This window comes from Myotis nattereri (assembly GCF_964212035.1).
Source record: "Myotis nattereri genome assembly, chromosome: 7".
Lineage (NCBI taxonomy): Eukaryota > Metazoa > Chordata > Mammalia > Chiroptera > Vespertilionidae > Myotis > Myotis nattereri.
In genome coordinates, this window is record NC_138082.1 from 12,553,277 (window position 1) to 12,579,015 (window position 25,739).

Sequence of the window (25,739 nt, forward strand, 5' to 3'; positions counted from 1 at the left end):
TCCCTCAGCCCGGCCTGTGCCCTCTCGCAGTCTGGGACCCCTCGGGAAATAATGACCTGCTGGCTTAGGCCTGCTCCCAGATGGCAGAGGGCAGGCCCAATCCCTAGGTGCAGCCCCTGGTCGGGCTCAGAGCAGGGCCAGTTGGGGAGTTGGGGCGCCGCCCCCTGTCATGCACAGAGCAAGGCAATGGGGAGGTTGTGATGCCACCCTCAGTCACGCTCAGGGTAGGGCCGATTGGGGGGTTGGGGCACCGTCCCCTGTCACACTCAAGGCAGGGTCGATGGGGAGGTTGCGGCGCCACCCCCTGTCACGCACAGAGCAGGGCCAATCAGGGGGTTGGGGCACTGCCCCCTGTCACTCACAGAGCAGGGCCCATCAGGGGGGTTGGGGCTCTGTACCCTGTCACTCACAGAGCAGGGCCCCTCAGGGGGTTGGGGCGCTGCCCTCTATCACCCACAGAGCAGGGCCGATCAGGGGCTTGGGGCGCCGCCACTCTCACACTCAGGGCAGGGCCGATGGGGAGGTTATGGCTCTACCCCGTCACACACAGAGCAGGGCCGATCAGGGGGTTGGGGTGCCGCACCCTGTCACACACAGAGCCGCAGGGCGATCAGGGGGTTGGGGAGCTCCCCCCTATCAAGCACAGAGCGGGGCTGATCAGGGGGTTGGGGCGCCTTCCCCTGTCAGGAACAGAGCAGGGTGGATAGGGAGGTTCTGGCCCCGCCCCCGTCACACACAGAGCCACAGGGCGATCAGGGGGTTTGGGCGCTGCCCCCTGTCATGCTGATCCCGGTGCCGGGAGTCCGGTGCTGGGAGGCATATTACCCTTTTACTATATAGGGTAGAGGCCTGGTGCACGGGTGGGTGCCGGCTGGTTTGCCCTGAAGGGTGTCCTGGATCAGGGTGGGGGTCCCCACTGGGGTGCCTGGCCAGCCTGGGTGAGGGGATGATGGCTGTTTGCAGCTGGTCACACATCCTTCAGGGTGGGGGTCCCCACTGGGGTGCCTGGCCAGTCTGGATGAGGGGCTGAGGGCTGTTTTCAGGCTGGGGGTGACTGAAGCTCCCAACTGCTCCTTTTTTTCTTTTTTTTTTTCTTTTTTATTCTGGGCCAGCTTTAGCTTTGAGGCTTAGCTCCAGATCTTAGGCCTCCGCTGCTGAAAGTAGGTTTCTGGCCTTTGCCTACAGTGTTGCGATCCTGCTGGCTGAAGCCCGGTGAACTAAAGTAGGTTTCTGGGGTTTTCTTTAGCTTCTATATGTTACATAGTTGCTTAGAGTTGCAGCTCAGAGGCCTGCAGCGGCAGGCGGGGAACGTTGGAGTCCTCCGTCACTGAAGCAAGCAAGCCTCATGTTAGTTTCAAGCTGCCTGGCTGCCGGCCGCCATCTTGGCTGGCAGTTAATTTGCATATCTCGCTGATTAGCCAATGGGAAGGGTAGCGGTCGTACGCCAATTACCATGTTTCTCTTTTATTAGATAGGATCATTTGAATTTTACTCTGACCTAAAATGACCACTGCTGAATTTCTTCAGCGTCACTGGAACACATACAGCAAGTTTTGCCCCTTTATTGCTTGTCATTGTTCTTAATGTAACATTTGGGACATAGTTCATGTCTACCATGTGGCATAAACTGTCTGTAAATAGATGAGTAAACTGATAGGGTAAAGTATTTTCAACAACATGAACAATTCCAGGTGTGCACATCAGAATTGGATAAAGTGTGAAAGCTCCAGTACAAGAAAAAGCAGGCACCCCAGGAATGCGGCAACGCTGCTACGCAGCAAGTTGAAGGCATCGCCGTCTTCCGAGAAAAGTACGGTCCCTGATCAAAGTCAGTTAAAAACCCCATCACTTGTTTTTATAGCAGTAGTGCTCCAATTCACAAATAGTAAAAGATATTTTATCTCGTATGGGCTCATTCATATCTAGTGTGTTGCTGGTGACAATCCTGTGAATTACCCGCCTTTGCCTGTTGTAAACAGGCATGGTTTTTGCAATCCCAAATGAAAGAAAAATGATACTGTTCATCAACTTGAACTTCTTTGCTCCTTTTATGGCAATACTGGGAGTCATTTTCCTAATGGGGTGATATTTAAGACTGAAGTATTTGGACAGCTACAGTTCTGCTGAAGTGGGACTTGGTTTCTCTTGTGCGGTTTCTGCATGGTGGTGTCTGAGAGCCTGTGCAGCTGCTATGCTCATCAAGGCAGGGCTCAACCCGGCCAGGCACCCCCACAGTGAAAGCCGTCTCCCCTCGGTACTTTGCCATAAATTGTGCCGCTACTGATACCATTACCGAGTTTTTTAAATGGGTCTCCAGATTTCATTGCAGTGGAGTTGGTTAGGCATCATTGGAAAAGCCCTCTCTGCTACCCATAAAATCCACCTACAAAATAATACCTGGTTTTCTCCAAAAACAAGTGAGGTGCCCTTTCACGCATCCTTTCTTTTTTCTTTTCTTTTCTTTTCTTTTCTTTTCTTTTCTTTTCTTTTCTTTTCTTTTCTTTTCTTTTCTTTTCTTTTCTTTCCTTTCCTTTCCTTTCCTTTCCTTTCCTTTCCTTTCTTTTCCTTTCTTTTCTTTTCTTTTCTTTTTTATTGTGATATTGACAGGACAGATAGGAAGAGAATGCTTTCAAGTGATTTAACTCGCCTGTGAGGAAGGCCGTGCACTCAGGTAGAGGTGCTGGTGCCTTGACGGGCAGGTCGCGCATCCTGCCAGATATGCCCATGTGGCTATGGATTCATGTTTGCTTTTGGCTGCTCAGTTTCCACCAGCCTTTCCTTTTCTATGTACCTTCCACTCAAATCTTTCTCAACTCTTTAGATGACAAGGATTTCTACTGCTTTAAAGAGATCTTCCCCTTCCACACCCCTACCCACACTGAGATTGCAGCCCCACAATTGAAGTGCCAAGTAAATAAAAGTGGAGTAGAATCGAGTCCAAAAGACTTAAAAACTTAATATCTCTGGAACCCGTTTCCTTACTGGCTAGCTAATCAGGGAGCTGTCTCCTTGTAGATCCAAAAGGGGACTGTGGTGTAGCTCATCCGACCTGCTTACTTAGCTGATGCGGAGAGATTTGGGCCCCAGGTAGGGCAGCTTCCTGGACACTCCTCCCTGCCAGAGACGCCCGTGGAAGGCACCATGCCTCTGGAAGACATGTCTACATTTTAATGTCCTATTCATTCAATCAATGTCAAATTCATTCCACTGGTGTCTGAGTACAAGACAAAGGCATTCTTATAGGTGCTGACTAGTTACACAGTCTATCAAGGACATGTGCTCCATGAAACCAAGGTGCAGCTTCCATATACTATTAATATTATTAATATGACATGAATATTGATTATCTGGTAACTCGTGTTTTCCTGTTTATCTCTTCTTAAGTTGATAACACTTTTAGCCATCTGCAATTCATTTTCATCATCAAAGTTAAATAGTTACCAAGTTAGGTGTATTTCAACCGCATTTCCCCGTACAGACTTACCTTGTCATAAGCAGCAGTGTCGGTAGAGTTGGAAAGAGAGTGTGTTTTCTTTCTTCAAATCAGTGTTTTGTGATTTGATAATGGACTAACACAGAAGTAATCCCTTAGAGCAAAGGACAATTGAAACCGAAAAGACCAGGATTTTCCCCTTTTTGTAGAGAGACAGTTTCTCCTATTGCATCCAGTTTTTCTCATCGTTCCTCCCCACCTTCCCCCTAAGTTGCCCTCTGTGGCTTTGGTAACCACTCGTCATCCTAAATGCCTGTTTCTGCTGCAGATTCTGGGAGAATATAGATCCTGGTTTTCTGTGTTTTGCATGTGATGCTGTCTATAGACCTGTTCTGATCCTTCCTCATTTCTTTTCCTTGGTTTACCTCATGTTTGTCTCCACCCACTTACCCTGGGTGCCAACATGATTTCCAGTATGAGCTTCATACTCATCTTCATGAATGGCCATTGGAGACTCTGGAGCTGATTTCTTGTATATATCGAGATATCTTAGATTAAAAGCAAATTGCCCTAACCCTCAGTGGGCTAAAGCCAAGTTCATTGTTTCTTCTGAAACAAATCATAATACTTGCTAAACACTTTCCTATGGCTCACTCTTCCCCAAGCAAGAGATACAAGAATGGTTTTAGGTTTTGGCTTATGCCCCTTCTCATTTCCTTTGTGTGTGTAGTCATTGCTGATTTCTCCTACATTCTCTTCTAGTTCATTATTGCATCTCTGCCTGTGACTTCCGGGACCCCATTCCTTTCCTTCCAGTGCTTTTCCAGCCTTGCTTTGCTTGAGGCCTCCTGCTTCTTAATAGATGCCTTGTCAGCACATTAACTGGAACCCTCCTAGAGCCTCCAGGTATCAGTCATCCTAGACTCAATGAAATAGCCCCGATATTGATGTTATGCTGGCCTTCCAATGTTGCTCAGGAAAATAATTATCTACCTTTAAATAAATCTCTGCTCTCATGCACCATACAACTCAGAACATGTGCCTTTGTGACGTTTGATAGGAGGCTCATGTTTAAAGCCGTTGTTTGTTTTCTCTGCAGCATCACAGGGATGATTCTTCTGGACCTTGGCAGTCTGTGTGACTGCCTGTCTTTCTGAGACATCTTTCCAAACGCCCAATACAGGATTTCATGTATAACACATCGCCTGTCATTTCAGCCAACTCCATCGCAAGCATCTTCTAAATGTAGAATAATCATTGAGGTGTGTGTGTGTGTGTATGTGTGTGTGTGTGTGTGTGTGTGTGTGTGTGAGAGAGAGAGAGAGAGAGAGAGAGAGAGAGAGAGAGAGAGACTTTATAGCGAAGAGACAGAAACTTGTATTTATATAGATAACTTACATTTGTGTCGGCCTTTCTATCTTGTGTGATTCACTGATGTACCAATTTGAACCTTTTAACTAGTTGCTGTCTCTTTCAAATTTCTTTTCCTCAAAATGGATTAGGTGATTTTCCTATGAGGTCCCTTAATTTCATTTGTAGGGGACATTGGACAAGTAACTGTACCCCCTTTGATTCTAATTTTACTATCGTTAAAATGGTGACTGCTTCAGAACTAGAAAATGCGCCGTCATTCATAGACACCTGGGAACTGAGGCTAATGCTAGCGGCTCTAGGCCTGGGAGACGCTGATGGATGTAGCCATCTTCTTAAAGGGAAGAGCATGAGAGTGTGAGTAAATTTCTCCCGAGTGTAACCGAAGTCCAGAATACACATGAGCACTGATCCAAAAAGAACGGAACTTCTGCGATGAGGGAAGACCCTATTTGTAGGGGCAAAGTCGCCAGCCTTACACTCCTAATCAGGAACTCCTGTGTTTGGAGGGACATGGCTTCTCTTTGGCTTTCATTAACTTTCTGTGCGTCTGGATAAATAAAATGGGACTGGATCCCGTCTATAGTGTGTGTGTTCATTGGTTCAGGTTCAATAAACCATACACCAACTCCCAGAACACTGCACTTGCTAAATGTACTAAATGTTCTCTGTCCTCACATCTCCTTTTTGTTGTTGTTGTTAACCCTCACCGAGGATATTTTTTCCATTGATTTTTAGAGAGAGTAGAAGGCAAGGTGAAAAGAGAGAGAGAAACACTGATGTGAGAAAGACACATCAATTAGTTGCCTTTCACACGCACCTTGACTGGGGCTGAGGATCAAACCTGCAACCCAGGTATGTGCCCTTGACTGGGAACCAAACCTCCTGAGACCCTTGGGTGCGCAGGGTGGACACTGTAACCACTGAGCACACTGGCCAGGGCCCCACATCTCTTTCTGTAAAAGATAACCTAGAGTAAGCACCATGACTACTCATCTTATTATCTCCCTCTCTTAGTGGAGTTCCTATATGAGGCCTCAAAAGTTAACTGTGTGGAAAAATATAATGCAGTTGTCTGTATAGGACTTCGTGCTTTAAAGTGCATAACATTTCTTACTTTATGTGGGTTTTATAGCCACTGGCTTTTAAACTATGAATGTGAGCAATACTGCTATTCTCTTGAGCTGAAGTGAGGACTTTTGCCTCTAAAATCTAAGAGTCTTTTCTCAATTAACTGAAAAATACCAATGAACCGTCTATTTTCTTTTTCCATGTTTGAAGTATCTTCCCACACCATCATTTTTTTTTCTTAAAAGCTTTGATTTCTATAATAAGGCTATACCTGGTTAAGCAAAGAATTCTGTTCTATTTTAATTTGCGTATTATTCCATGAAAATTACCTTGACTTCCAGGTTCAGCTTTTTGAACAGATAACACTGTTTACAACAATAGCAAGTACCATTCCTCCTTTTTATTGGGGAAGGGGGATTTCCTGCGTGAAAATTACATACTAGGCTGTGTATGTATATCCACCTCCCATGAAATCTGTGGTGTTTGGTTATTACCAGGTTTTAAATGAGGAGATTGTGTCACTGAGCCGCTCATTGTCAAAGAGCCACCAGAGGTGAAGCTCTGTCTATTTGACCCCCAAACCCGCGGTTCTCTCCACTGAACAACACGGGCTAGTTCTTAGCGCTGGTTTCTGATCTTACTGACAGGTTGTAAGCTCCTTCATTGCAGGGGTTAAGTAATTTCCTCCTCCTCCCCCAGGAGGTCCCATAAAACCAGATTAGTGGTTTTCTTCTTAATTTAGTTAGTCTTGCTTGTGAGGTGTGCCATTTTCTCTATTACACATGCCCAAGGACTGGCCCAAATCATCGTCAGCACTTCAAATTACACGCCTCTGTTCTGTATTTTCTTTGTCTTTAAGTCAGGAACTTAGTCTGGTCCTAACAACCACCTTCAAATGGGACTTGGGCCATTTAAAAAATAAGCTTTAAACAGCCCAAGCAAGGGCTGTTTAAAACTCCCTGTGATAGCAGCTCGTATTTAAAGATGCTCATTGTTAATTCTAATATGAAATGATTTGTATGTGTTATTAACACGTTAAGACAGCAAACGAAAAGATGAGAAGGCAGCTCAATAGGAGACATTGATGTGTGGAATGCAGAGAAAGTAGAGAAGAAAAACACTTATTCCTGATGAGCTGCATGTTTAAGAAAGACCTAACCCTCTCACACTTGTTTATGTCCCGAATGGTTGGGACCCTGACATTGAACTCGGCTGTCTTCTTCGGGGAGATACACTATAATACTACTACGTACTGATGGAATACCGAGGCCGAACTACATGTTGTTATAAAATTATCTTCAATGATAACACTTTGGTATTAAAACAGCCAGTATTGACAAGTAGTGAGGAGTCTTAGTCGGATCCTTAAAATTGAAGGAAAGCTATCTGGCATGGCTTCTTTAAGAAAAGTATACTTCTCACCCAAGAAAAATAACAGGTCTGTTTTCATGGGCACACACACTCACACATGCACGCATATTATGTACATATTCATATACTAGAGGCCCAGTGCACAAAATTCGTGCACGGGTAGGGTCCCTAGGCCTGGCCGGCGATCAGGGCCGATCTGTGGGGTGACCAGCGGGGCGATCAGGGGCGCCCTGCTGGCACCCACCTTGGCTGGCCTGGCGTCGCCCACTCGCTGGCTTGCCCCCTGCCGCCAGTGCTGGTTGCCTCCCTCTGTGGGGTGATTGGCGAGGTGATTGGGGGGATGGGGGAGACCCGCTGGCACCTGCCTTAGGCTGGCCTGGGGCCTGCAGGCTGGGGTCAGCTCCTGCACTGAGCATCTGCCCCCTGGTGGTCAGTGCATGTCATAGTGACCAGTCGTTCCGCTGGTCATTCTGTTCTTTGGTCAATTTGCATATTAGCCTTTTATTATATAGGATATGTATATGACTCAGCTGAAAACACAACACAACTAAAATTGTCATTCCCTCGCATTTTTGTTTCTTTGCCTCTAAAACAATTTCTTTTTTGACCTCAGTATATCATAGTGGTTTTACCAGCTTTTTGTCTGTTTGTTATATTTTATTTATTTGTTTTTCTCCAATTTGACGTGCAGTGTACCGGTCTGTTTTAAATGCTTGAAAAAAAGCATTTGCCTCATTTTCTTCTTCGTTTTAAAGATAGCAGGTTACTTCTGAGGGTATCACATTTAGACTGACTTGCTCACTTCAAGTTCATGGTAATCAAGGGCTTTATCTGAGAAGCAGTCAGTCTTCAGCTTACCTGAAGGAGGGAACATAGAGTGGTACAGGACTGGGACTCTGAGGTCTTCAGAGTTGATGGTACTTTGTATAACTTCTACTTTTCTTGTTTTTAACTGTTTCATTCGAGAACACAGGTGCTATTGATATGATACTTGCTTGAGAAAAATTTTAGATGGAGATAGAGAAGGTGAGGAATAATGTAGTCAACTGTCTATTAATTAGAAATAAATAATCGAATGTGAACTTGGACTTGATAATACCTTTTGATATGGTGTTTCATCCTAAGTAGCATGATTGAAGCAGGGGATCCCTCGGGGGTGAGGACGACGGGGCCCCAACGCGCTAGGGCGTCTGCATGCACGACCCCGGGGACCAGGTTCATTGACGCAGATCCGTTTAATTGAGGAACTACAGGGGTATATATAGCATGAGGGGACCAATCAGAGGGAGACACGTTGCTATAGGCGACCAATCAGAGGGAGACACGTTGCTATAGGTGACCAATCAGAGGGAGACACATTGCTATAGGCAACCAATAGCTGAAAGGCTGGGGTACTATGCATGTGGCTCTAGGAGTTAGTTCAGGCAGGTGTTGCTACTTCCTGGTGTGCCGAGGAAGCATGTAATGGTGGAGTGTGCTCACACCATTGCAACAGCCACAGCGCTGAGACATACTTCCTGAGCTCTACTACACATGATAATTTCTTACTGTAAAATAAGTTATTTTATTAAAAAGCAACTTTTTTTCTAAACAAGAATGAAAGTATTGTCAAGTCTAGGTTTCATACACAGAATAAGAATGTTGGAACACATCGAAAAATCCAATATATAAATAGTTTCAAATAGATTTATTTATTATTACTGTGCCATAAAAAAATGAAGTATGGAAAATTTTTATTTTAAACTGCAATAGCTTGAAAGAGTTGGGGAATTAGTTTCAGAATATTGATTAACAGGGAATTGCATTTATACTGTTTTCCATTTTTTCCCCCCAAAAGTACACAAATAAAAAGTTAATTTTTATATGAGAGCAATTTTAAACCACAAATGGATTTTTTTTGAGAGTTTCCTCTATTGTGGCCAATTTTGTATGAAACAAATTATTTGAGGCCTAATTGTAAGCAGAATAGTTAGGCCGCTAGCTCTGCTAAGGTTGAATTTCATTTGAACTTTCTAATAGTATGATCTCTCTTTTCAGAATTTAATAACTGACTCAAATATTTAATAGTGGGAGCTTTCATTAAATTAAAAAGAAATCAGAATATATTTTTAGAAGATGTAACTTATTTTCCTTATCAGTTTCATCTACTTTAGGAGAAAGGAAGAGAATGGAACCGATCTCTTTGTGTACTTAAATAGACATTAATGCTGTAACCCCAGAAAATAATTTATTTCTATATATGTCATCATTCAGAAGATTTGGAAAGTCCAGAATGGCAGCAAGAACTATACTTCTAGCTCTACTGAATAGCAAATTGCACTGACTGTGTGAACCCCTCTACTAGGCTACTGGATAATCATTCTTTTCAATACCCAAATAGGTTTTCTAGGTTGGTGTTAGATTGCACACAGTCAATGTTGTATTGCCTAACAGCTCTGGCTTAAGTACAATGACTTGTTTTGAAATGCAAGTGGGGAAAGATGAGGGTTGAAGGATCGCATTTCTGTGTGTCATTCTATGAATAAATGACAAAAGATCGTTAAATGGATTAATTTACAAGCATTCTTGAGAAACAGAATGTTTTTACATAAAAGCATGTTGTAAACCTTTTTAATTAAATTGCATTGTACCGTGCACTCTCTTCCCCCCAGGGTTCTCTTGACCTCTCACCTTTTATTTTGTCCTCCAGGCACTCCACTGCTGGTGAGGAGAAGCAGTGACCCAGCACCAGGCCCACCTGCTGATGCCCAGCCAACTGCTTCACACCCCAGTGGCCAGAGTCTGAAACCTGCTATTCCAGTAGGTATCCTGCCTTTTGCATTTCTAAGGAAAGATCAAAGTGCCTTACCCATAGATAGATTTGCAGTCTTAAGTCAGTTGACAATTAGAGATCTTTTGATAAGATATATGGTATTAGTTATAATAGTAGCTGGTACGATCTATTAAGAGTATATAGTTATAAGGATAGCATTTGTTTATAAAGCACTAATTATGTGCCCAGTAGTGTTTTAAGTGCATGACATTAAGTGCTATGAACCAGGGTATTAAAGGAGGAACACGTTTTTGTCTTCATTTTACTGATGCTGAAGTTGGAGGCAGAGGAAGGTTTAGTGAGTTGTCTGAGGTCACAGCTAGCAAGTGGCAGAGCCAAACCTTTAACCCAGGTGGCTTGGCTCCAGAGTCCATGCTCTTGCACAGTGCACTACACTGTTGACTCCCATCCTCCTCCTGCTTCATAAAGCCCAAGGATGCAGCTGGTATGGTCAGCGTGTCAGTGAAATGCTTCTGAAATCGTAACATGGTAAGTGGTGATACAGTGTCAAGACAACGAATATTATGGGTATATGGTGCCAGTACTGGGTTTCTAGAACTCAACAGTGAAATTAAAGAAAAACAAAATGCCATGCCCAAAGTGCTTATAACCAGATATACCTGTATGCTATACCTATAAAGTGATAGGTTAAATGAAGACTAGTTTCCTAAAGAAATAAAGTCCTTCTTCCACTTGGGACTGTGGTACCTTTCTGCTAAGTCCTGAGCTGCTTTGAAGAGTTGTGATTGTGGTTTGTCCTTTGCAATGGCCTGAGAGTTAGACTCTGGTTAACGGCAACATATCATTGCAATAAGTGGTCTTCAGTATGTCACCATATTAAAAAGACTCCGAGAAACGAGGCTCTTCCCCATTTTAAGTCTCACTGTCTATAACACCTTAAGAAAAAGGCAATGTTGACAGGGATATAAGGGTCCTGAATGAGCTAAATGGATTCTCCCAGTTTTGCATAAAATTTTCTTATTAAGAACCTGTGTGATTGTGTTTGAGGGAGGTGTCAGTATATCTAATCATTGGCACTTACTAATAGGTTAGTGGCAATATTTTAGCATATTTTTTTCTGTGAACAAGGAAGCAAATATCCTGGAAGTATTTGTAGATGTAATATTTTTTACTCTCCATCCTTTTAAGGAAATATATTTAATGGAAATTACGTTAATAAATATTAGATGTGTGTGCTCTACTGCAAAGATTAGTGTAAACGGAACCAGTATGTGGTATGATGTGTGTCCATGTGTGTTTGTATGTGTACATTTAACACACACGAACTGGATTGGAGGGGGAAAAGAACTATATAAATGAGATAATAATTACATCAAAGAGAAAAACTACAATTTACTGCTGATTTTTGCAGTGTCAGAATACTTTAAAACGAGAGTATATCTGACTGTGTTACCATCATTTACATGCGGAATGTCACCAATCCGTTCCATGTTTCTCCTAGTATGTATCCTCACCAAAATATGATACCAGTGAGTTCTAAGTGGAGTAGTTGGAGAGAGAGATATATTGTTACTAACAAAGATGCAAGTCCTGATTCCAGAAGAAATGCTAACACCCCAAATGCTCTTACCTAACAATATGCAGGTTATCAGACATGGGCCAAGGCCACATGTACCAAGAGTAAGAGGAACACGCCTATTTCCTCCTTTGCTCACAGTGCTCCCTGCGGATGTTGAAGTGTAAACTTGAGACCCAGAGAATGGTCCTTGCCTGCCCACAGGACAGTGGCCCGGCCCAGGCTTTTCTAGCTTCAGTTGTGAAATACTCTCCATGCAAAGTTTAAGCATTAGCGGCCTACTGTGCAGGCATCGTCCCTTTCTAATCTCTTTATTTCTAGTTTGAAGTTCATGGGGGGTGCTCAGTGTGCATGTGTTGTATTTAGGAATGCAAGACACATCTTAATCTGGGAAAAGTCTCAGAAGTTCTTAGCAATTACCCGGCTTTTCTAATTCAACCATTCTTTCTGCTCTCCAAGGAAATGCACCCGGTAAAGGTTTACCTGCTCCAGGGTCTGGTTCACAGACAGTTTAACTGCCCTAGTGTGTACGGTAGGCGAAATCAGTATGTGAAGACATCTAGGCGCATCTGTTTTTACCTAGAAGAAAAGTATGTGTGTGCCTGTGTGTATTTTTAAAAATATATTTTTATTGATTTCAGAGAGGAAGAGAGAGGGATTGAGAGAAAGAAACATCAGTGATGAGAGAGAATCACTGATTGGTTGCCTTCTGCACGCCCCACACTGGGGATCGAGCCAGAAACCCAGGCATGTGCCCTGACCTGGAATTGAACCTTGACTTCCTCATTCAGAGGTCAACACTCAACCACTGAGCCACGCCAGCAGGGCTGCATGTGTGTATTATAACTCTGTTTTATTCCTGCCTATCCAAACTTATGGATTACTTAAAACTGTGTCATCCAAAGGCATGGCCACTGGTACGTGGGGCTATTGAGCACCAAACATGTGCGTTAAGTGTAATATGCATTCTTGATTTCAAAGATTGCAATATGAAAACTCAGGTGAAATATCTCATTAAAATGTTCATATCGACTACATGTTGAAATGATACTATGGTTGGATATATTGGGTTGAATAAAATATATTACTAAAATTATTTTCACCTATCAATGTTTTTTTTAAAAAAAATATCTACTAGAAGTTTTAAAATTGCATGTGTGGATCACAGCCCATTTATAGTGGACAGAGCAGATTGGATATTGCATTAATGAAATGGTTGGAGCCCCTTGGGAGGAGTTATTTGAGTTACACATCATCTCTGGTGGTAGCCGTGTGATTAGGTTTGCCTGGGGCAGTCCTAGTCCATGCCTGTTGTTCTGGCATAATTATTAACAGTGTCCCGACTAACTCTCCGAGGTGCTCATGTGTGGATGATAAATTATGTGGCGCCCTACACTGTAGCCCTATAGTCACTTTCATTGTTTGCTCAGCGATAAAAGGAGTGGTGTTTCAAGGAAGCCCTGGGAACAAAACCACAGCTCTCACCTCGGAGTACACTGCAGAGAGAGCTCTTTGTAGCAAGGCCCCGAGCCCAGGGAGTACAGTGTGGAGCCTGCAGATTCTTTCCCGCCTCTCAGATTCCAGAATTCTACTCATTGCTTCCCCCGCAACTTCAGCGACACCACCCTTGATTCCTGTGATTTGATAAGTGGTGATGAATATGGGGAGTGTGTGATAATGTACTCATGCAGCAACTAATATGAAAACTAATTGCCTAAAAAGCTCTCTTCAATTGCATTGCATCTCAATATCCAAAGGAAAAAAACAATCAAAATTTCCATCTCTTAAACAGAATGTTCACATGTAAGCAATTCACAGATGGCAGAGCCCCAAGTGGGTTATGTTCAATCATCCCCAAGAAATGAAACTTACTCATAACCCAGAGCATGAGAAGCTGTAAGAATGAGTAGTTGACACATTTGATTATGTTGAATTATTGCCTTTAAAGCCACAGTTGATGACTGTTATTTTTAGTTGCACTTCATTATTCTTACTATAGAGGGAAGAGTTTTTGTTGATGCCCAGAGGTGTGTTTTTGAAAAGTTGGAAAAGTTGCACTTGTTTTCTAGCTGGTTAAATTATTACAAATTGCTTATTTAAGATGTGTATCCTCAGACAAGTTGGAATTTTAAAAAGGATTTAAATTCGAAATATCACATTCTCTGCAAGCTTCAAAGTCTTTGAATAATGAAAAGCCACCAAACTTCATTGTTTCTTAGAGTACAGGTCGGTACACAACATGAAATTTTGTTTCCTCTTTTCATAGACCTTTTTTCATATCCAGTTAATCAGAGTAGCATAATTATTAATGTGCAATTAGTAATGACTGTGTTTCTTTCGAGGCAATAGAAAATCTAATTCCACTGACTGTTTTTGAATTAAAGAGAGCGAATCCAGGGGGCAAGATATTGCAGTGAGAATCCGCTTCTGGAGACGCCTTACCTTCTTAAGGCCTTGATTGCAACCTGGTGTTCTTGGCTGAAGGGCATGCCATAAAACCAGGTTCTTGAAATTGATGTTCCTGAATTTGCGGATGGAAGAGAACTCTAAAACAGATGTGATTTTTTTTTTTTTAATATCCGGTTAACTACTATGGTTGTTTTGTGTTTTAATGACTGTTTATAGTTTCACATTTAACCCCTAAAGCAAAAAGATCCTGCAGGGGAGTAAATTAAAACGTGGATTCCTGAACACTATAAGGCTGTGCCTGTTCTCAGAGAGTAAACGCCTTTGTTTGTTCTAAAACCGTTACTTGTATCGCATCGCCAAAATCAGTTAGGAAAATCCTGGTGTATCTTTTAAAACTTCATATCTATAATAAATACATTTTATTTTTAAATGGCAGCCTTTGAGGCTGCTAAACTAGAATTCGTGAATGGGTTCGTCCGAAGTTTTATACCATGGAGGGCGGGGAGGGCATGGGAGGGAGTATATTTAACGAAGGAGACTCTATCACTGCTATCAAATTTTACAAGGAAAACAAGAGATCAAAAACTTATTTAGGGGTTGGTTTGGGATGAAATCATACGGGAAAGACACCATTTCTCAAAGTATGAGGAATGTTAGAGATTAAGAAGTAAGGTAGAAATTGCCACCTCTCCCAAATATCTATTAAGTAATTAGGTAATTTCATCTTTTCTATCCAATGCATAGTATGTAAATTCAAGATGTTAAGATGAATAGATGTTTGTGAATTGCTGCATTGAGAAGCCAAAAATAACTCTTCAGTCAGTAGCAACATCATGCTTAGCAACAGTGAGACAGGATATAGGGCACAGCCTGGTGGTGGGAAGGCAGTGGGAGGCGTGTTTCCAGTGGCCCCACTTGTGCACCGAGGGTGAGAAGTGAATGTACAATCTTGTTTTCTTTGGAATTTTGGGTATTTTATCAGCAAAGAGAGTGCAAGGTGCTTCTAGTGGGAGAAAATACTCCCAGCGAATAGAAGCATTATTTTTGTGCCGGACATGTAACTGATTTGAGAAATCATCCCTTGTATGTTACATATATTGAAATTATAATCAACACTGTTCCTGGTTTAAGTGTTTGCAAATCCATGAAAGAAATAATCGAGAAATTACAGAGAAATTGAAATAGCTTGGCTTTTAGGATTAAAATCTTTGAATTGCCACTAATTTGTCAGAGGACTTGTGGTTGTGGGTTGCTGACTGTCAAAATCCAACATGGAAACTTCACTAAAATTCTGAGTAACCAACGCATATATGTCTAGCCATTAGATATACAATTAAGTGGCAGTAGAAACACTGGAACAAAACAGTTGTAGAAACCAGTGTAGATTGGAAGGGAGGCTCTATCCATTGTCTTCCAAGGCAGAGAAATGGGTCCTGTAGGGCACCGGGGAGGGAGCAGTAGCCTGTACCACGGAATGGCATTATTACAGACACTGAAGCCTACAGAGGTTTCTCCTTTTCCCCTCCTGACGCGGTGATTTAATAACAGACCTGGTGTTTGTGACTCCAGCTGTTCGCGCCGGGTGCTGATAAGACCAGAGCGTGGAGACACATGGCGACATGGCTTTCATATGGCTTTGTTTTTAGGAGATAAAACTGCCATCCAATATTTCACGGGGCCAAATGTTTACTTAGTTTGGCAAGTTTAGACAACTTAATTTCTGAAGCACTTGTATGTGTAAGACTCAAGTTCAAGTCCAGAGGCCTGATTTATTCTTCAGCAGAGATTTTCATCAAGTCTCATAGACGTCGATGAATGCAGTTTGGATTGTCTGGAGGTCTGCACCGTGACTAATCAAAGGACCTGGGGAACGTGACCCCCGCGCAGGTGTGTGCTCCCATCATTCTTCGCGGGTCTGGTCCAGAACTGAAAGTCTAAGGAAGGTTCACTGTGCAGAGGTCAGTTCCAGAAATTAAAAAGCTCACCGTGACATGTTGCCTTTTGTTGTTGAGATTGATCTGCACAGAATGAAAACTGAATGGGCTTTGCTCTCATGTCAACAGTAATTGATGAAATCCTTAGATGTTCAAGGCCCTGCTCTGTGCCATCTGGACTGCATACGACATGGGTCCTGTCCTCAGGACACGTGCCACCTAGTCAGGAAGGCCAGAACTCTAGCAGTTAGGCCACCCTCGCAACCTGCAGGAGAGGATCAGATGATCACGGCATGCACTTTCAACCATCAAAATTAGTGTCCTTTGCCTTTATTCTGAACTCTGCTCTGCCTCCTGAGCCCCTCAAGGGAATTGCCATGCGCGGTACCTGTTTGTTCTCACCTCACGCAAATATAAGTGCCTGTTTACATGTCTGTTACAAGACCTAACTCCTCAGAGATAGGAGCCAGTGTATTCATTTTTATATTCAAGCCCCAGGCACAGTGCCTGACATATACATGTAGGATTAGAGGATTACAACTTTTATTTTTGAGATGGGCAAAAATGAATGAAATTCAACAACTTTTAACTCATTTTGTAAAGGTGTGTATATTTGTGTGTATGTATAATATGTGTGTGTGTATGAATTAGAATGTAAAAGTTGTGAAATACACTGCTTAATATAGTGTTTTGCACCTTAAGTAGCTTTTTAGTCTGGAATTTTCTGTTTTAGGACAATTTTACCTGTGTTGTCAAGGGGAGAGAAATGTTTAAACACAAACTCTTTACTTAGAATTAAAATGTTGGTTGATAGCCGAGGTCATCTTCTTCCGGTTCTAGTAATGGCCATCATAGAAATTGGTTCTGGGAAAGAATAAACATTATAGGAAAAGACAAACCTTGATAATTCTAGAGATTAGCCACTATAAAAGCTGATTTTGTTAGTGCCCATGATATGTGAACGAAGAATAGAAATTAATATGCATGCAATAGAGTCAGTTATCTGAGTTTGTCAACAAAAATGTGAGTTCTAGATTCAAAGTACTAGTAATCTTGATAGTTACAGCTTTGCAATTTTATAATAATTGTGTTTAAAAATTTAGGAAATTCTTGAGTAGACTAGAAATTTGTGAACAAGATACATCTATGCCCATAAAAATAAAGATTATGTCCTAAATTTTTTCTCATATTCCATTTTTATTAAAAACTTCCTCTGTTGTCAAGTGATATGGAAGAAAATAAAAATCCTTGTATTGCTAATTAATTCAAAATTATGGGGACATTTATAAGACATTTCTTAACAAAACACTTCTCATGATAGTGGTTTGGGCAAATGAATTTGACAGCATTGTTTGAAATTTGGTAAATACAATGTTTAAAGTAGCTTTATTGTGAAGGTCAAGATCCCACGTCCTGATTGCCTCCACCACTCTGTGACCCTCAGCAAATGATTAAATCATGGGGATTCCTCAGAAACCCTGTGCAACTGAAAGAAAATAACAAACAAATTCTGTGTGAACTCCTGTTGTTCTTAGGGTCTCAAACACCAAGACTAGCAACGTCAGGGTTCCAGATGTGAATTACTGACGTGGTTGGTATGAATTCAACATTGAATTTCCTTTTCATATTCAATATTTATGTGTTTATGGAATGAGGTTATAGTTCTAGCCAAAACACCAAAATGTATTTATATATATATATATATATATATATATATATATATATATATATATATATTTAAGGCAACAAATACACAAAGGCAGCACCATAAAAACATACATACATGTGCACACGAAAATTCTTTGGAGGAGAGCGCTGCTTAAATCTGAGGGTGGACATGTGGTAGGTCCTGTTACTTTCACGTGAAAGGTCACGGATGTGGACTGTGTCCTCCGTATGCTCTGATTTTCCATGTGCTCCTTCCTCCTGTGTTGTGGATGCCTACTGACTATGGTTGCAAAGGGTTAATGAGCGTTCACCTTAAGCAGAAGCAAGACAGTCCCTACTGAGGGGACAAGAGAAACTGTTTTTTCCTGGGACATGGTGGGATTCTTAGAAATCTCTTCTGATGGGGGATGTTTTTTCCTCTCACAACATGAATTCTTCTGAAGTGCAAGTTTCATTTCGGTGTTTTCCTTTCAAAATCTAGTCACAGAATGACAGGGTGCAGACATTTAAAGGACTCGTCTCTCTCTCGGGAGGGGTGGCCGCTTTTCTAATAGCTCTGTACTTGGAAATGCAATTCTGATTTAGATGAATCACATTTTAAAAGCAGCTACTGTGTGTGTTTTACGCTTGTGGAAACAGCTAGCATCCTGGTAAGCAGTGTGTGAGCTTGTCACACTACACAGCTTTTGATGTCTGATGAGATGATCACAGGGACATCTGGAGTGAGTTAGTTTTGAAGTTGCTGGTGTGAAGCACAGAGAAGCCAGAGCCTTCCTACAGACCTGAACCAGTGAAAACATCGCCACTTTTAGCAAATCTTTTTAACTGGCAACTGGCAGGCGATTTTCAGACTGACACAGTCCTGGCTTTTACCAGTCTGCTCTCCCCACTGCACTCCCCATCTTTCCAGCAAAGAATGGGCGAGTGGCATTCATTGCAAAAAATCATAAAGGATTACCCTCCTCTAAAAGGTGCAGGTAGATTCTTAAACATCAGAAGTCAAACGCAATAAACTTGCTCAAAGAAATTGTAGTTTCCTTTTCTCTGCCTCTAATTTCAATCACTGTGTCAATCACCCATCCTCCTTACATTTTCACTTTTAAATAAATATGTTTGACACTTAGCTATGTTCTGTGACTATCCAAAGATAAACAAATAGGCATAAAATACAGGATCTACTAGGATAAGGTTATTCCTTACTGTTTTGTGAGTAAAATTATTATATACCTATAAATATCTGTCTTGAAACATCTGACCATTATCCATGCATCCAGGATACCTTTTAAATTTATTGGTTTGGCTTTTTTAAAATCTTTGGTTATCATGGTAATAAACATAATACTTACCACCGTAATAACTTTTCAAGTGGAAGAATTTATATTAGTGGCACTAAGCACATTTATATTATTCTGCACCCATTACACTATCCATCTCCAGAATTCTTTTTATCTTGCAAAACTGAAAGTCTCTACCATATATGCAAGGGTTTATGTTTGAATTCTTGTCATGACTTCACAACCTAACCCCAGCCTACATGTTTAACTTCATCTCTAGCCACATCACACTAGATACACCTGCATGAAGTTTCTCACATGTCCAAGTAATGCATCTCTCTCTCTATGCGTCTTTGCCCAGCTGTTTATTCTGCCAGGCCAATGACAAATGTCAGTTTCCCCCCTTTTCCTAGAGAATGTCCAATTTTCTTTCACAATTCAGTATAATTGTCTCTATGGCCTTTTTCTTCACTAATCTGTCCCTGCCCTCTCTGTTATGAGCAGAATTAACCACTTTCTGCACACTGGCATACCTTTATTATAATTATGGATACCTCTTTATCATTTCCCATATTTTATATATTTCTTACTAGACTCTGAGCTCCTTGTGGGTGGATTGAATTTCCTTCCACATACCCACAACATAGCATTGTGCCTAAAGAACAGGGGGCACTTATAAAAGGTTTATATAGGGAATGGAGAACATTTTCTGAGTGGATAATACCTTGTTTAACTACAAAGTAATTTAATAGCAGTTTTAATAGCATTAATCTATGTGCCAGGTAGGCCAACAGTTGACCAGGTAACACGACCCAGGGTGTCAGGAAGGGAGGGACTTTCTCTACTCAGTTTGCATTTCATGTCAGATGTGGACACTTTATTACGAATATTTAAACATTTTATTTTATCCCATAAAAATTTCCATGCTCAGTTTTATTAGCTCTGTGTTATGGATGAAGAAGCGAAGACTCAAACAAGTGAACTCATTTGCCCCAGATCATATAGCTACTAAGTACAAGTGCTAGAATTTTACTTCAAATAAGCCTTAATCCAAAGTATCACCTCTTTTCCTTCTACACTCAGTCAAATGTTAGCCTTGGAAGTACCACCCTGGCATCTGTACCTTTGTCTCATGAATGCTGCCATTGCTGAAGTGCTTTGGGCAATCTTCATGTGAGACTGCCTTCCAAGCCAATCTGTGAGCCACCTCCTAAAAGAATCCATTGTATCATTTGGTAGAAATGTATTTTTTTGTATTTTTTTACCCAAAATGGTATGGTTCTATATAATGCCAAAACATATATTGTAAAGATGGTCTAAAATGGCTTGACTGTTTACAAAAGTTAGATACCCCTATGAAGCAGAAATATTTTTCACCATAAAAACAAATCTAATGCAGGTATTAAAAATGCACATGGAAGAATAGATTCAGTTGTGCTTAAAGCAGCAGATTTTTATAGCCATTCTTTGTTTATTCAATTGTCCAGTGGTTAAGACAACTAGGTTTTACCCCTGACTCATCCACTGGCTCTTTGTCAAGTTAGGCGAGTATAATTTTGTCCTCTGTCTGGAAGAAGATTGTCTTCTATCTTCCTCACAGTAGAATTGCAAGGTTAGTGCCTTTTATCTTGAGTAGAGCATTTAGCAGACTGCTTAATATATGGTAATAATAGTGATAATAATTAATGTTGATAATTAAAGGTCTTTTCTAATTACCAGATCTCCAATGTGTGTTAAATATAATAAAAAGGAAATGACTTAAATTATTATGCATGCACACAAAAAAGTAGAGCTAGCCACAGCTTTTAGTTTTAGCCATCTAACTAACACCATTCATGTAAATCTAATATTTAGAACTCCTATTTTGATGATAGTTTCACTAGGGTCATGTATGGAGAACCCATGCAGGTTCTAGAAACTAGAAAGTCATTTGTTTGAGTTGAAAAACATGGTTATGTATGGAAAATCTCAAGGGACCCTTGTGATTGGAGCAAGACCATATGAACTAGTGCAATGGACATTATAGTTATAGTTTACCCTCATAATACTCTCTGTGAGTTCTGTGAGAGAAAGGTACTTTCCTAGAAGCTGGGCACCATCCCAGGAATGAGTAACAGATCTGCCTAGATGTGTCTAAAAGACTTCGGTGGAAAAGAGGAAAACAATAGCCCAGCCAGAGTAGCTCAGTTGGTTGAGCATTGCCCTGTACACCAAATGTTTGCCATTTTCATTTCCAATCAGGACACATACCTGGGTTGCAGATTTGATCCCTGGTTAAGGCACACATGGAAGGCAACCTATCATCGGGGTCTCGGTGTCTCTCTCTCTCTCTCTCTCTCTCTCTCTCTCTCTCTCTCTCTCTCTCTTTCTTTCCCTGAATATTCTCAGATGATGATTGAAAAAAAAGTGGAAACAACAATCGTAACTAATTTCTCATGAAATTCAGCTAGGAGATTATTTTAAATCAAATTATTATGACTTCATAAGGTACTAGAATGGGGTACGGAGCTGTGAGCTATGGCAGGCAGTGGGCTAACGCGGTTAAGAACATGGACTGCCTGGTTCAAATCTGGTTCTGCCAACTGACTAGCTGGCTGATTTTTGTCAAGTATTTCCCTTCTCACTTTTCTAATCTGTAAACCAGTAATAGCAACAGTGCTCACCTCATAGGGTTGTATTGAGAAATAAATGAGTGATTATTTATAAAAATTCTTACAGTGCATGGTGGATAAGTACTATATATGTTTGTTAAAAAAAATGTTTGATTTTTCCCATACATGAAGGAGTAAAGGGTGGTAGGTTAAAGTAGACCATAGTAGTAGTTCTGAGAATACTCTTTAATTTTTAAAGCTGAATTTGATGTTTCGTTTTCACTTAAGAAAGGCACTTGGCACACAGCTGGAAAACATACTGATTCCAAAGGTGAACATTAAATATATATTGACCATCTTTTGCTTATAGAGATCCTGGCAAGCCCATTTCATTTGAAAACAAAAGAAAACCGAAAACAAAATGAAAAAAGAACCAACCCTCTGAAGACCAATTCTTAAGGCACTGTTGGAACTGCATCAAAAAATCCAGCCCTGGCTTTCCTCTCTTGCTGTGAAATGGTTCTCTTCCTTGTAAACATTTTGTTTAAATTGAAAACCTAGAAGGAAACAGGAAAGAAGGGGCTATTAAGGAGCAGGGCAATTTCAAATGGCTCAAACCTGCCATCCATCTCTTCTAGGTTTTGGCATTTCCCTGGTTCACTCTTCCTGCACCCTCTATCTTGACTCACCTTCTCACTTGTCTGCAGGGCAGATGCCTTCTCACTTGTTAAGTCAAGGCTAAAACACCACCTCCCTTTTAAATCCATCCTGGAAACTCCATTCCCTGCCCTAAGTTTGGTGCCATTTCAGACATAGTGTTTAAAGTAATGTATGATATGGCATTTGTTAAGATCACGGTGAAAATATTATTGGTGGGAAACAGTGTTTAATATAGGGCCAAAATATGAGAGGTTACACACAGGACAGACACCTGGAGAGCACAGGATGGGTGCCTCCCGTTTCACATGCTGGTTCCCTGACTCAGACAAGCTCTGCTGTGCTCAGAGGCTGAGCCACCTGTTTCCTCCTGTGGCCCTACTGTCCCACTTCTGAGAATGGTTCATACTCATGTGTGAACACTTAACCACTTGTCTTTGTATATCTCCCTCTTTCCTCAAGAGTGGAAGTACCCTGAGGGCAGAGAATTGCTTTTCCTCTTGGTAGCCCAGCACTTAGCATATGGTAGGTAATAACAGATTGACTGAATGAATGAATGAATGAATGAAGCCCATTAAGAAAACAAACAGATTCTCAGATTCTAACAGGTTGTTTTTTTCCTAGAGAAAATATCTGAAATGCAATATTTCAGAAAATAATAGTGTTTTAAGGGTAATACATGTTTTTGTGTTTTCTTCATCCACTGCTGATGAACACATGGACTTCAGCATGAAATTTATTTATATATATTTTACATCTATATTGCAAACTAAGACAGCATAAGTAGACCTCTGAAGGTATTGTGGCATTTCTGCATTTTTAATATGGTTCAAACTCAATCCTCCTAGTCACTTTCCAGCTTCCTTCATTTTAAACATGATGGCAGAGGTAGGGGAGAGAATTTTCTCGGAAATTATTGTAGTCATTCGATTTTAGCTTCAGGTAAGTGCTTTCTTAACAGTTTGAAAATATTTCATTTAATTATCTGCATATTTGGAAAAGTAAATATAGAACCTAAAGAGATGATCATTTAATGTCAGAATATGAGTTTTTCAGTATTTCTAAACCTCTTTTGATAAGCAGATAAATTAGAAATGAGAAGCTTTCTGCAAGTATGTTCCATTAAACATACAAATATCAGGAAAATGTTGATCTGGGACCAGATAGGCATTTAATGAATATCCATGAACTACTTTCCCTGAAATAAGTAGAATAAATACTCTCCGTAATGTTCCTGCTTCTACTTTTTTTTTTCTTTAGGTACCTTTAGTACTTATACAAATAAATTGTGAAAACACACTATAGCCATTGCTTGTATGACTGTACCCCACACTGGAGAAACACTGTGGACAAAAATATTTGTTCTGCTTTGATTCTACCACATGTATTGTGCCTAAAGAACAGAGGGGCGCAATAGTTATTGCATCATGTAACATAAAACAGTTTACTTTAGAAATTTCCAAAGTGATTTTTGGTTTTAAAATCCTTGAAATTTTTCAAATTGGTGGCCCCAAAATAACATGCAAAATTAAATATTTTAAAGCCATGAATCTAGGCATCAATTTCAGGATACATTTCTTCTGGCCTAATTTGGAGAAAATTTTTTTATAGTTTTAGCTCATTGCATGATCCCCAACTGATAGTATAACCTAGAGACCAATATGGACAATTAAGGCTTTGTCAAGCCCTCATAATATTTTCCTACTTTTGAGTATGTGAGTTTTGTGAGATCTTTATCCATAATGTTGTGCTGACTCAGCAAAATGGTTCTAATGTCTTCCTTCATTTAACAAACATTGTGCCAAGTACCATGGTTTTTGCTTGCGATTAAAAAATGAATAAAACATGGGCCTCCCCCTAGAGTATTCTCATTTATATGCCTCTCTCCCTCATCCATTGAGGAGTACAGACAAATAAATGGAAATGATGATATAATATGGCAGGTGCAATGATTTTTTGTATGTACAAAGAAAATATATGAAAAACTAACAAGGGAATTTGAAAATAATTCTTGAAGGGAGGAAGTTGCATGGAAATGCTGAGTCTTAAAGGATGAATAGGAGACAACCAACCAGGCCAACTCCTGGGAGAATGTATTTTAGCCAGAGAAGTACAGAAATAAAGCCAGATGTGAGAAATGGTTTTTCCCAGGAATCACAAGCACTCTGGTCTTGCTGAGGGAGTGTTGAGAGATGAGGGGCCAAATCATGAAGGACCATATAAGTCCCACATAGGAGCTTGACATTTATGTTATGCAAGACCACTGAAGAGTTTTCAGCAGAGAGTTTACAAGTTTAGCTTTGCAAAATTAAAGGGTAGAGATAAGAAAATGCTTAGGAATTTGCTCTAATATGACTCAGGGCATAGGTGCAAAATCCTGAATTATATCATGATCCCTTTACAGATATAAACTCAGTGATACAGTAGTAATTACAAAGCATCCACAGCCACACTTACTTTTTGCCAGTCATTATTCTAAGTGCTTCAAATGTATTGTTCTATCTAATCCTCATAACAATCCTATGATAATAGGCACCATTTATATTCCCATTTTATTGATAAGGCAATGAGGCACATAGAGATTAAGTAAAGTTGAATTGCTTAGTCATAAAGCTAATAAGTGCCAGAAATATTTAGGAAATAAAACCCACAGATCTTGGATAAGGCAGTAGAACAATTAATCAAGAATAATTAATTGTCGGTTTCACTTTGGTGTAGTGAGGCAGATGAGTGTTCCGCCAACCAACATACAGAACTCAGCATCAGCTTTTAGGCAAAGGCACAAGTAGAGGGAATCAAAGAAATAGGAGTTCAAACCTGATATTGTGAATAACCTTATTAAGAACACTTTTGAGTAGAGGGAAGTGAGGTATAAACCGTCCTGCTGTTGTCTAAGAAGCAAATTGGAGGCAAAGCAGTGGAAACAGCTCTTAAAGAATTTATAATCCCAGTGGAAAGCACACGGAGTTAAATTTTATATGCCAGTAATCATTTAAGAGCTCCTTTAATTGAAAGTGACAAAAGTACAATTAAAAAATGTCTCAGTCAAAAAATGAGGGGCATTTTTTTCTGAGTTTGTGGCATATAATCCTTGAGCGAGTGGAATCGCCACATCTTGGGAAGCAGGAGAGGCAGGTGGGGCTCAGGAAACTGGGGAATCCGATTCCAGTCATCGCCTCTGCTTTGTTCTTTCACAGATTCCGTCAGTTTATCTGCAGGCCGGCTTCCTCACCATAGGGCACATGCCTGCTGATAATCCCATCTCCCCATCTCCAGGGAGGCACGAATCCTTTTTCTAGGCTCTGGGAAAGGAGTCTGATCAGTGACTTTAACCAGGCTTGGGCTACTTTAAATCAGGGTTTGGGGGGTGCCCTAACCGGTTTGGCTCAGTGGATAGAGCATCGGCCTGCGGACTCAAGGGTCCTGGGTTCGATTCTGATCAAGGGCATGTACCTTGGTTACGGGCACATCCCCAGTGGGGAGTGTGCAGGAGGCAGCTGATGGATGTTTCTCTCTCATCGATGTTTCTAACTCTCTATCCCTCTCCCTTCCTCTCTGTAAAAAATCAATAAAATATATTTTTTAAAAAATCAGGGTTTGGGGGAGCACAC

At 40.9% G+C, this 25,739-nt stretch overlaps 1 protein-coding gene across 1 annotated transcript in view; it reads left to right on the plus strand.

Annotated features, from left to right (window-relative positions):
- Positions 1 to 25,739, plus strand: part of PARD3B (par-3 family cell polarity regulator beta) — a 907,405-nt gene that overhangs the window by 396,609 nt on the left and 485,057 nt on the right. The window contains exon 4 of the mRNA XM_081095604.1: positions 9,936 to 10,045. Coding sequence (XP_080951730.1) covers positions 9,936 to 10,045 — 110 coding nt within the window. The remainder of the gene's footprint in view (positions 1 to 9,935; positions 10,046 to 25,739) is intronic.